Below are 11,933 nucleotides of genomic sequence, written 5' to 3' on the forward strand. Positions count from 1 at the left end.
TATATTATATATTAATATATTTTATATTATATTTTTCTCTGAGTGCTGGAGAGCTATTCCGTGCGGGGTTCAAGGATTGTCCATTCTTTCTGGGATCTTCTGTTTAATATATAGGATATTAACCATGATCAATGTTTTAAAATAGCTAAATAGCAGCTCACCTCCAGAGCCCAGTCCCCTCAAATAGAACCGTCCAACAACATGCTAGCATTAGAGCAGGTTGCACTATTGTAAACTTAAAAGCTTACAATATAATAAATTTGATCAAATAATCAATTGCTTAAAATCCTTAAATATTACAGTAAATTAGTTAGATACATCAAGAGTTATACAATAGGCATATCATTCAGTCTATTTTTTTATTTAATTAAATAAATAAATTTTACCATATTTTTAAATTAGTCAATAAATTTACAATGACTGAGCGGCCGTACACGGACTGCTCGAGCAGTTGACGGCTGACTGACGTACACGGACCGCTCGGCGTTGACTGCTCGAGCTGTTGAATTTCTACCACAGTCTAGTCATGGATTCTGACGAGAAAGCACTGCTTTTGCTGCTTCTGCTCAAGCGGAGACGACGTCAAAAGAGAAAATTTTGGGTTCATCCAATTTTGGAATTAAGAGAACAACATGGACAATTCCATCATTTGTTTATGGAACTTAGAAATGATGAAGAAAAATTTTTCAACTATTTTAGGATGTCAGTGTCTTCGTTTGATGAAATGAATAATGTCGACTGCTCTAGAGCAGCCGACGGCTCGAGCAGTCAGTGTATGCCTAGCGATCGACGGCACGATGGAATTTCATCATGTAGTTGACGGCTTGAATTGGTCGCGTGTACGGCAGCGAATGAATGGCTATTGTTTACCGCGCGGTCGCGGCGTCAAGCAGTCGGTCATAACTGCTTGAAGCAGTCCGTGTACGGCTGGCCTTACATCACTAAAGATCTTATATGTACTATATAAAATGGATTGACAATATATTTAATCATTAGTATGGGGTACATACAAAAAGCAATCACTTCAGATATATTTTTGTGATTGTTAGTTTTCTCTGTTAGGCAAAAAGATGGTCAACCTTCTGTGTGCAATACAGACCTTAACATTTTGGTTCTAAGACACGCTGGTTTCCTCACAATGTTTTCTTTTCTGGTACTAGAGAGTGTTAAATGTACACAGATAGAAAACTCATTGGTCCACGGCCAAGATTTGAAATAATCTTCAATGAACTAAGGATTGAGAATTGGTTGCTGAATTCACTTGTGATTATTAAATCATACAATCAAAGTTCAAAATAAATGACAATAAAAATCTTGATAATTTTAGTTTTTAATATCGTAGAGAAATTCCCATAAGACACATTGTCCACATTATTGATTTTATTATAAATTTGTTGATCATGTACATCGCAAAATTGACTATCAATTCATGCCATTATAACACTTCTTGAAATGCTATTGAATTTTTCTGTTTCCTATTGATAATACAGCTCCAAATTCATTCCATCGTGAATTTCATCTGTTTTTCTAGTTAAGTAAAATTATATACATATTAGAATAAAGCAAAATGCATCTGTCTCCACCCTCTATCTCAAGTTTTAGGGACTATATAAGAAAAGGTTGTTATATACTGCTGAACATTAAGTTGCCCATTTTGTAAGTAGAAAAAGCCTTTTTTGAATAACTTATTAGCCCTCAGTTATTGAGGTTCTGTTTATAAGTTGTTTTTTGGTAAGGTGCATGAGATTGAGAAGCAGGTATTTAAAAAGCTAGTCATTTATATTATTAAAGGCAGATTAAGTACTAAAGCTTTAAATTTTTTTTTATTTCAACTAGTTCATTTACACTATACAGACATGTTTAATATATTTCAAAAGGATACAATCTGAGAGTCTGATATGGTCTTTGAACACAGTGTACCATTTCTTCAGGACAATTTTATCATACCTGGTACCTGTTTGTGCCGCTATTAACTTTTTAAGGTCTCCAACAGTATCATCAGGATTACACTTTACACGGACTTTCTTTCCTAATCGGTCGTTACATGTTACTTCCAGCATTTTTTGTTAGGAAACAGTATGTATAAAACCTGGAAAGTTGTTTTTTTAATTTTTGCAAATTTGGACAAATTTTATTAATTACAAGCCGAAATAATAACAAGATGCCTTTTCTAATTTTCTAGTAAATTAAGCAACACAGGAGTAATACATCAGGTTGTTACATTAAACAAATTTACCAAACAACAATAGGCAATATTTTTTTTGAGTTTGAGGAGAGATAATAACCCTAATGCTTATGTCACAACGTTGGCAATTGGCATTCAGATTTCAGAGTAGTCACAACTCACAGTATCTGAATTATAATTTATAACGTATGTCAGTCTTACCTCACAGATGTTAGAAAAGTATAGGAAATAATTTAATATTAATCGATGTTCCTTTTTAAAGTTTTGTCAGAGCAAAATAAATATGTCTTATGAGTTTATAACCACATAAATTATTTTAGTTAAATATGTGCGTGGAAATATCTCATTGTGAAACGAGATGTGACACCACAATTTTGACGTATATAATCTTATAAAAACATCCGGTATAATATATCTTTTTATTATATATAATCACTTCTCTAAGCTCTGTTTAAGTCAATTACTTTTTTTTTGTAATAAAAAAAATATGTCATTGTTTTTAATTAATATTACTATGGGTGTATTATCTTGTTACAACATTTTTAGGGTATAAATTGCTTGACTGATCAGGAAGTGTATCCAACTGTCCACACGTCATTCGACGGCCGACAGCGACAAACCTGTCGACAGACTGATTTCGTTGCAGTGGTAGTGTTAGTGAACTTATGGTGAAAAATGCTGATTCCTAATGAATATGTGTCTACCGCTGAAGACATCGCCGACCAGGTGAGCACAGCTGCAATATAAATATTATGCGCAAAGTAAACTACCAGATAATGCCGTCTATCCTATGTACTTTCATAACTTTTGTCACGTCACTGGATAGGTTTTCTGAATCCCTTATATTTCTTGTCTCAGTATGATGGACATAAGCATTTTAAAAATTCTCTTAAATCAAAATTTCAATTTTTTTCAAATAGCAAAAACACAAGGTAGGTATGGTTATTACAAGTGCCAAAAAAATAACTCTACAGGTGAGCGGAAGACGAAAATGATAACTTTTCAAAACATGTTTATTTCCTTATATTTTATGAATATAAATTTAAATATAAAGATACATATTAATTTTTAATATCACATAATGTCTTCAAATCATTCAGCATTACTCAATAAGTGAAAGTGTGGAGATAAAAGAACTATTGCAATAGATTTATATCTGTATATTTCAGTTAGTAGATTCTAATTCTTAGGATGGTTAACAATATTAATAAAATCAAGATGTATACATATTTGTTTATAATCTTGTGTTATGGGTGTTTAAATATTTACTGTAAAAGTGGCCTTTTAAGATGATCTCCTGGCTCAATGTTTTTCCCAGAAAATAACATTGTATGGACTTTTTTTAACATCTTTTATAAATATAATTTATACAAGTTGTCTTGAAAATATGTTAATAAATTTGTTGACCTCTTTAAATTATTTTTTTGTTTTAATTATAATTTTACAAAACATTTCTTATCTTGCTATCTGAGGTAATGAATTTCAATATTCATAATGAACATGCTTATCTGTTAAAATAGCTAACATTTATTTCTAAAAGATTTAGTATGTTATGTAAGTAATTTGATAACATTTAAAATAAATAGTTAGTGTAGGATAGCTTCAATGTTATAAGTTTAAGGATTATCTTTTATTTATTAACAATATAATTGTTTTGTTACTGTTATTGGTGCTTGAACTAACAAATATGACATTTTTGTAATTTTTAAAAACATTAATTTTTTTTAGGTAATAAGAAAGGGCAAACATATTCTACCGACAGTAGCACGACTATGTCTCATTTCCACATTCCTTGAAGATGGTCTTCGGATGTGGTTCCAATGGTCAGAACAAAGAGATTACATGGACATGTCATGGGGCTGTGGGAAATTTCTGGCAACTATGTTTGTTGTAAGTACAATTATTTCATATTTATTTGGCAAGTAAGATCATTATAGTAGCTGCTTTGTTATATAACTGATTTTTATTTAAACCATATCAAATTGTACAATATTTTTAACACAGTTTAAAGAGATTTTCTTTATATCACATATATATCATAAGCTAATAACAAGGTATCCCCTATTCATGAATAAATGAGAAATAATATGAGCAAAAATGAGAAAAGTGTAATCATGATTTTATTAAATATATTGGTTTACCAATAAAATTTAATTAGTTATAGCTAGCATGTCTATTGTCTTATTTTGCATGTGTATAATTAGTGCCTCAGGGATCACCTCATCAACATTTAAAACATGTATTTTAGGTTTTGTTAAATTTTATCTTAAGTAGTAATATAGAATCAAAAATTCAATGTTGATTTATATGAATGTATTATTTAAAATATCATTTACATTTCAGGGTCTGTGAGTTTGTAATGTTTGCCTAATTATTGCACAGTTTTGTGAAATACACTTATATATTATTTAAGTGCTTTGTTGCACCTTTGTGATTTTTATTCAAAATAAAATTTAAAAAATAAAACTAATTAATATTAGTAACGTAAGGTTTCTTAGTTAAATTAACAAATATTCTTAATAAACATATCAATTCAGGATAAAGCTCATATTAAAATTTCCCTCCTAACATAAAATTAACTACTTATCTGTATTTTGTTAAAATTTGTGTGATGTCAATTATGCGCCATTTGACGGGGTAAAATTCGTATAATTTTCTATTTATTACTTATACGCAGTATTCAGAACGAATTGATGAATATCCGTGAAGACGTCCATTGAAACGAAGTGGTCAGCCTTGACCGTTTAACCGATTTAAGTTGATGGAACGCCACGCAAAAAAGCCGGCGCGTCAACCACTTTCACTAGCCGAAATCTAAGTCACGTAGGAAGTTGAAAGTGGCACCTTATCGTTCTTTATACATCACACGTAATATTCTACTGATTACAACAGTAGTGCTGTTTATAGTACAAATTTGACACTATATCGCCTATCCTTTATCGCACTCGTGTTTCTGTACAAACTTATTAAAGCGTGGAGATTGTTTAAATAGTACTGTGTTCATTGTTACATTTTATACAGTAAAAAAAATGTTTTCATTGAAATTTAAAAACGGATTTAATTATAGATATAAGTACTGCAGTAGTATTTTAAAACTGAATATCAACAGTGTTGTTTACTTACTTTAAAAACAACAAATAAAAACAAATTTATATGTATCGATAAAAAATTTTATTATTATTTGACAGGAATAGAGACCTTGAAAGCTCTGTTATATAAATACGATAACGTCGATATTTTTATTTAATTTAAATCAATGACTTAAACGTTTATTTAACATATTCTAGTTTATGTTGTTTTAAGCATAATTCAATAAAATATATAAAATAGCTTTTTAAATCGCATAATGTATTGTTTCGTAGTATATTACTGTTGCACAATGCACACATTATTTTATGGTTTATATTTTGTGTTATCTACGCAATAATATTTTAATTTATAACTGTGTTATTTTATTGTACCATTATGTTTTAAGCTACCTATGTGGTCAAAAAGAGAAAAAAAATCTAATTTAATAATGAATTTGACGTCGTATTGTTGCTATAATTTTTGTGGTATTTTAATTTTCACAGATAATAAATCTTTTCGGTCAGCTGGGTGGATGTGTCATGGTATTGGGAAGATGGAAGGTTGACATCGCATGTGGAGTACTTTTCTTTATTGTTGTGTTACAGGTAACCAAATAATATTAATTTAAACTTAGAAATCTGTTTTTAGCATTCGCCCGTAACGTGACATAAAACTAATTATATTTCCGGAGGAAAAACTGAATAAAACAGTCTGAAAATAATAAGGATAAAATCACAATAACTATATATATTTATGTATAAAATTACTTGCTGGTCACTATAAAAATATAATTTATATATATATAAATTATATTTTAAGGAAGAGTCTCCATATTATGCACAAAAGTAATTTCTGTCATCCAGAGGATTAGTTCAATAAAGTAAAGGGATAAATCTAATTTGAATTATTACACGCATTCGCCTATAAATGATTTACTCGAGCACCAGTGATGATATAATAATACTAGCATGAATGTTCGGTTTTCCTAAATGAAAACTTTTTAGGATTTTCTGTAAATTTTTCTCTATGTATAAACCTCGAGAGTTCAAGACATTCATTTTTACTAACAAATAAAAAATAGGGGTTGATTGCAGAGGGATAAAAATTAAGGCTTGTATGTATTTTTGTATGACAATATTAGGCCGTTATCACTAAGGAGTTTGTTTCTCTGAATTACTGAATAAGTATAACGTTTCAAAAGAATCGGTCGAGCTGTTTCGGAGGAGTATAGGAACGAACATAGTGACACGAAATTTTTTTATATTAGATAAATGTTGAACAATCAAAAATATTTGTGTGCTTTTAGTAACAGTGAATTGCTTTTCAGACATTCGCATACAGCATATTATGGGATATGCAATTTCTACTACGAAACTTAGCCCTCATTGGAGCCCTGTTACTAGTTGTAGCAGAGGCTCGCGCAGAGGGACGAAGCCTCTTCGCTGGCGTACCTTCCCTTGGTGAAAACAAGCCGAAGTCGTACCTGCAATTAGCTGGAAGGATCCTGTTGGCCTTCATGTTTATCACCTTGTTAAGATTCGAAATCTCATTCTTACAGGTAAGATTTACATGATTGAATTTATTGCAAAATAAAGTTGCCATGTTATGAACTTTTTGCTGTTTTGTTAAAACAATAACAGATTATAAAACTTTTGTGGCGAGTTTGGCAGAATCTGTGGGACGTTAAAGTTAGTATTACACTTAAAATAACTTTACCTAGTGACCCGTAAAATTATGAGAACGGCGTGCTCAGTCGTCTTGGCTATAAATAGAATGATCGAGGATAATTTACAATGTATTATGCTTTGGTAAATAATAATGCCTAAATATAGCTAAACATAATACAAAACAACATACAACATTTTACTCTAGAAAACAAAATATGTACAGTCAAACTCTTTTAAAACGACATCGAAGAGAATATTTGATCGTAAAACCGATAGTCGTAACAGCCGATTATTAAGATCAATACAATAGAATTCAGCCGGGATCTTTGATTATGGTCAATATAACCGGTAAACCGGTTCTAAACGATGTCTTCGTTATTGGTTTTGACTTAATGTATTGGTTACATATAAATTTCATTTTAATGTGAATTGTGAAATGCAATCAATAAATCGTCTGTATTTAACTTTTGTATATTTAAGGTGTTTACAATGCCCAAATATAACGTAACGTATGATTCTTGGTTATGGTCACCACCCAGTCTGGGTGGTCTTACCCAAGCCTTTGTCTGTTGCTGGTTCTTGAGCTTTGCTTCACCTCATAAACCTCTTTTAAATACTTACATATTAAAAAATAGCATTGCCTCCAATTCTGAGCAACTCAGATTCAACACATTTTTACAGCGGAAATTAAATCCATTTACGTTTAACGAAAACGTAATAATTTGTAATTTTTTTTAACTTATACACAAAATTCTGTGTATTATATCTTGACTGAAATAAACGATCTATTTTCAGATCGTACAAGACTTGCTGGGAAGTATTCTCATGATTCTCGTGACGGTCGGATACCGCACTAAACTGTCTGCTCTAATGTTGGTGCTGGTACTCTCAGTGCTTAATCTGTACCACAACGCGTGGTGGGCTGTACCCAGTTATAAACCACTCAGAGACTTCCTTAAATATGACTTTTTCCAGGTGAGTTATTCATTGATATTCCTTACTCATGTATACATTTAACAATTTTCAATGTATAATGAATAGCTAATTAGTAATTACGATGATGTATTGCAATACAGAAACTAGCAAGACTAGCGTCAAACAGAAAAAACTGTATTTCTGTTTTGAGTTAGATAAAATAATATGGAATGCCACCATAAAGTTCAGCAAGCAAATCAAATCAAAATTCGTTTATTTAGATGCGTCGTAGGGCATGCTTATGAATGCCAAAAACGTTTACAAAATTCGCGAAAGAGCAAGACTGCGTAGTATCCAGCAAAACTACAAGAAGGCCTTGTTCTGAGAAGAACTTGAAATTGACAATTTACATGTCTTAATTTGTTATTATTTACAGACACTGTCAGTGATTGGTGGTCTTCTAATGATTGTGTACCTCGGGCCCGGTGGCGTGAGTATGGATGAACACAAGAAGAAGTGGTAGTGCGAACTTTGTGAAGGGACATTGTTGTTAACTAGGCTTATGTGAATGAGGTTATTGTGTTATGTAAATATACGTCATACTGTTTAGTTTGCACGTTTTCAATGGTTGTGCTATTTTAATTTCAAAACTGACAATTGACGACCAGGCTATGACTGCTGACAATTAACCTGTGCAAGATCTAAATAATGCCATTTATGGCTAGGAGTAGCATTAAAATATAGTCTTTAACATTAGTTCCAATATAGACTGTCAGATTATTAAAACTAATTCGGATTTCCTTCACTGTTTTGGTGGCCCGATTAGTTTTAGGTAAATTTAGTTGATTTTGGTTGTTTGGTGTTTTTTCTTATTCTATATTGCAAAGTTTTAAGTTAATATTAGCTTCTTATGGTCGATTTCAAGGCAATTATTGGGTTATAAAGCGCGCAAACTAAGCAATAAGTTTTTACATCTATAATACATTTAACTTTCGGCGTGTGAATTTATGAAACGTATAGTGTGTCGATGACAATTATTGTATTTTAGTATAGCAATCCAATTTTTATATACAACTTATTTTTTAAAGTGTTATTACTACTCTCTGACTTTCTCGCTATTATAATCTAAATTGTTGTTTGTGTCTTGATGTTTTTTAAAATTGATTCCGAATTTATTTGGAACAGTATAAATACTGTACTTAAATTCATTTATCTACTATTTACCATGTATTTTAACTGTACATATTTAAAAGATATATTTTTATAGTATTTTTATTTCATTTATTTTGTCTTATCCCTGAATACAAAGAAGCCAAGTTTGCCATAGTGTTTATTGTTTAAGAAAGACAACATCATTTTATATAACAGATTTATTTGTAAAAAAGTAATAAACAAAATTCAAACAACTAGATTTTCTATTTTTAATTAATATATGAGATTTTAAATAATATTTCGAATGAAACCTTTTCGCTTATTCACATTTAAATAAAAAGGGTATTAATCTGATTATATTATAGTTTTGATATCCAATACTAAGGTTCATACAATACATGTCTAATACTATAAAAAATTGGTCCCTAGGGGTTTTGTTTGTAAATATGTATACTAAAACATTATTCTTCCCCAAGGATACAAACTTAGCCCTTATGTTTGTGATATTTAATGTGTCAAACACCAGCAAACCTAATGGACAGAAATTATTTGATGGTGTATTGGATTATATCTGGTTTGAAAATTAAATTCTATAATTTTTGTATAACTGCATGCCAAATTAAGGACACCAATTGCTTGCATATTATTATATTGATGATGAGATGTTGAATGAAACAATGACCCTTGTGTGTAAAAGATGCAATAACATTTAACAGCTGCATACTGAGAGACCTTCCTTGCAACACAAGGCAACCATAACAAACTCAATTCACGATTCAGTACATACATTTTCCTATGCATATTCCAAAGAGTAGTTTTGCCTAATTTATGCCTTAGTACTACTTAACTTTACTTGGCAATAGCTTCTTTTTGATCCTTACTTGATAGATACTTAAACACCTTATTTGCTAACTGACGATATTTTTCTGCATGTATACTATCAGGCAGGGCATATATTGCTGGTTTGCCACTGTTTATACATTCTGACATATCAGGGTCAACCTCAAAGCTTTCTATAATTTCTAAACCCATTTGATCAGCCGACTGTTTAGTCTCATTTCCAAAAATGAAATTCCTTGTACCACAATTCTTGCAAATAGCATGAGACATGTTTTCTACAAGGCCAATGATGGGAACTTTGAGTTTTTCAAACATGTTAACACCTCGCTTAGTAACTTGCAGTGCTGCTGATTGGGGAGTTGTTACCACTATAGCCCCTGTAAGAATAATAATTTTATTGGCATCATTGGTCCCAATTTTTCATAATCTTATTCACATTCACTGTACTATAAATTAATAATTAATTTACCATCAATAGGCAAGTTTTGTGCAAGTGATAAATGTGTGTCTCCAGTGCCAGGAGGTGTATCCACAACTAGACAATCAAGTGGCCCCCAAGCAACATGCCTGGTTAGTCTTTCCAAAGCTTGCATCACCATCAGACCACGCCAGACCACTGCGTTTTCGCCAGCTACTAGCAAACCCATTGACATGCTGGAAAAAGTGCAAATATAATTAAATTATAATATTATTTAAATTATTAAAAAATATTAAAATAAGGACCTTTTAGCAAAGATGATTTTATCTCTAAACATTTCTTATTTAAAATAATACTGAAATCAAGTTATACGATTTGCATACAAAGAGGTTGTTTTAAACCATCTTTTAAGAGCTTTATAAAATAAATCTCTTTAATAAAATTAATTGCAAATTGCTATAAATATGAAACTTATTTGTTTGAAGAAAGTCATATAAATAATATTTACTGTATTATACTCACCAGATTTTGTGAGGTGTAGTATTAGTTATCTTACTTAGGTTTGATTTTTGTATGAGCCTGACTGGCTTACTGTTTGATACTATCTTGTGTTACATGACTAAAAAAGCAGCTATTTTCTTACTTACCATTTAACACCATAATTTATAAGAGGTTCTATCAGGTGATTGTCATTAAGCATAGGTTCTCCACTTATATTCATCATAATAGGCACAGATGGACCAAACACATCTGCATCTAGTAAACCTATCTCTTTATGGGGCTCTATAACTTTCATTGCACAGGCAAGGTTAACTGAAATATGTAAATTCAAAATACTTAACCTGCCAAAATTGTAAAACATTTATTTAACCCAAGAGACAAATTAGAAAAATAAACAATGTTACAGGCATGTGACCTTTAGAAGGAATGTGGAGTTACTTTACAGGTATACATTTTAGAGTGCAAACATTATACTTAAATAAAGATATTATTATATCTAAAGGTAAATTAATTATCAGTTAGACATTGCAAGCTAAATTATACTTTACCCAGTTTATGATTAATAATATCTTACCAGCTGTAGTAGTTTTCCCCACTCCACCTTTACCTGATGCAACAAGAATAATTTTTTTTACACCTGGTAATGGTTTCTTTTCTGGTAAGCCTCGAGCCATAATTTTAGCTCTATGTTCGTTAACATTAATTTTATCATGTTGAAGTCTGGTTGTATAGTATAACGGTGTGCTCTAAATAAAATTAAAATTATTAAGAACTCAGATATTTAAACATGTGCCTTGTTTGAAGATAACTTACAGTATTTAAATTAGATAAATAAACATGTATTCGGGGTAGAACTCTTTGCAGCTTCATTTTTCTCGTTGTCTACTAACAATGAAACGTGTGACCGTTATTTTATAATAAAGTACTCGTAAACTGTTTACGATTTTCTTAAGTTTGTGCGGAAAACAACACTTCGTTTTTGCTAAATAAAAAGTCGTCATGCGCTGCTATCTAGTAATACCAAAGTTGTAAGCTAACAGTTTACAGTTATTAGATTTAGTTACTACCCTTTAATATACGTAATATATTTACACAAATCACAATCTTTTAATTTCAATCAAAGAAGTGACACTTGACGGTTAACAGCTGTTATATCTAGTACCAATCTGCAAACATGATGTAAATT

At 30.9% G+C, this 11,933-nt stretch overlaps 3 protein-coding genes across 8 annotated transcripts; 1 reads left to right on the forward strand and 2 right to left on the reverse strand.

The window, feature by feature from the left end:
• Positions 1 to 1,312: 1,312 nt before the first annotated feature.
• LOC110991869 (ubiquitin-like protein 5) lies at positions 1,313 to 2,542 on the reverse strand. 5 transcript variants are annotated; one of them, XM_022257419.2, is made up of 3 exons: positions 2,387 to 2,542; positions 1,883 to 2,089; positions 1,313 to 1,519 (listed from the first exon to the last, which is right to left on the reverse strand). In XM_022257419.2, exons 2-3 carry the CDS (start codon positions 2,058 to 2,060, stop codon positions 1,476 to 1,478), a joined length of 222 nt encoding a protein of 73 aa, XP_022113111.1. In that variant the 5' UTR covers positions 2,061 to 2,089; positions 2,387 to 2,542; the 3' UTR covers positions 1,313 to 1,475. The 5 variants fall into 5 exon arrangements, with proteins under 5 accessions (XP_022113111.1, XP_022113109.1, XP_022113110.1 ...); XM_022257417.2 differs by lacking the exon at positions 2,387 to 2,542 and adding an exon at positions 2,237 to 2,346; XM_022257418.2 differs by lacking the exon at positions 2,387 to 2,542 and adding an exon at positions 2,222 to 2,309.
• A 214-nt stretch (positions 2,543 to 2,756) lies between these two features.
• Positions 2,757 to 9,242, forward strand: LOC110991800 (surfeit locus protein 4 homolog). The gene is made up of 6 exons (XM_022257300.2): positions 2,757 to 2,911; positions 3,914 to 4,075; positions 5,758 to 5,859; positions 6,582 to 6,812; positions 7,717 to 7,896; positions 8,273 to 9,242. The coding sequence occupies exons 1-6, from the start codon at positions 2,861 to 2,863 to the stop codon at positions 8,357 to 8,359; spliced, it is 813 nt and encodes a 270-aa protein (XP_022112992.2). The 5' UTR covers positions 2,757 to 2,860; the 3' UTR covers positions 8,360 to 9,242.
• Positions 9,243 to 9,620: 378 nt separating this feature from the next.
• On the reverse strand, positions 9,621 to 11,832 carry LOC110991799 (iron-sulfur protein NUBPL). Of its 2 annotated transcripts, none has more exons than XM_045632177.1 (5): positions 11,815 to 11,832; positions 11,322 to 11,493; positions 10,894 to 11,059; positions 10,298 to 10,482; positions 9,621 to 10,205 (listed from the first exon to the last, which is right to left on the reverse strand). In XM_045632177.1, exons 2-5 carry the CDS (start codon positions 11,419 to 11,421, stop codon positions 9,838 to 9,840), a joined length of 819 nt encoding a protein of 272 aa, XP_045488133.1. In that variant the 5' UTR covers positions 11,422 to 11,493; positions 11,815 to 11,832; the 3' UTR covers positions 9,621 to 9,837. The 2 variants fall into 2 exon arrangements, with proteins under 2 accessions (XP_045488133.1, XP_022112991.2); XM_022257299.2 differs by lacking the exon at positions 11,815 to 11,832 and adding an exon at positions 11,561 to 11,808.
• Positions 11,833 to 11,933: the final 101 nt, after the last annotated feature.

The sequence above is a fragment of the Pieris rapae genome, chromosome 2 (assembly GCF_905147795.1).
Source record: "Pieris rapae chromosome 2, ilPieRapa1.1, whole genome shotgun sequence".
NCBI lineage: Eukaryota > Metazoa > Arthropoda > Insecta > Lepidoptera > Pieridae > Pieris > Pieris rapae.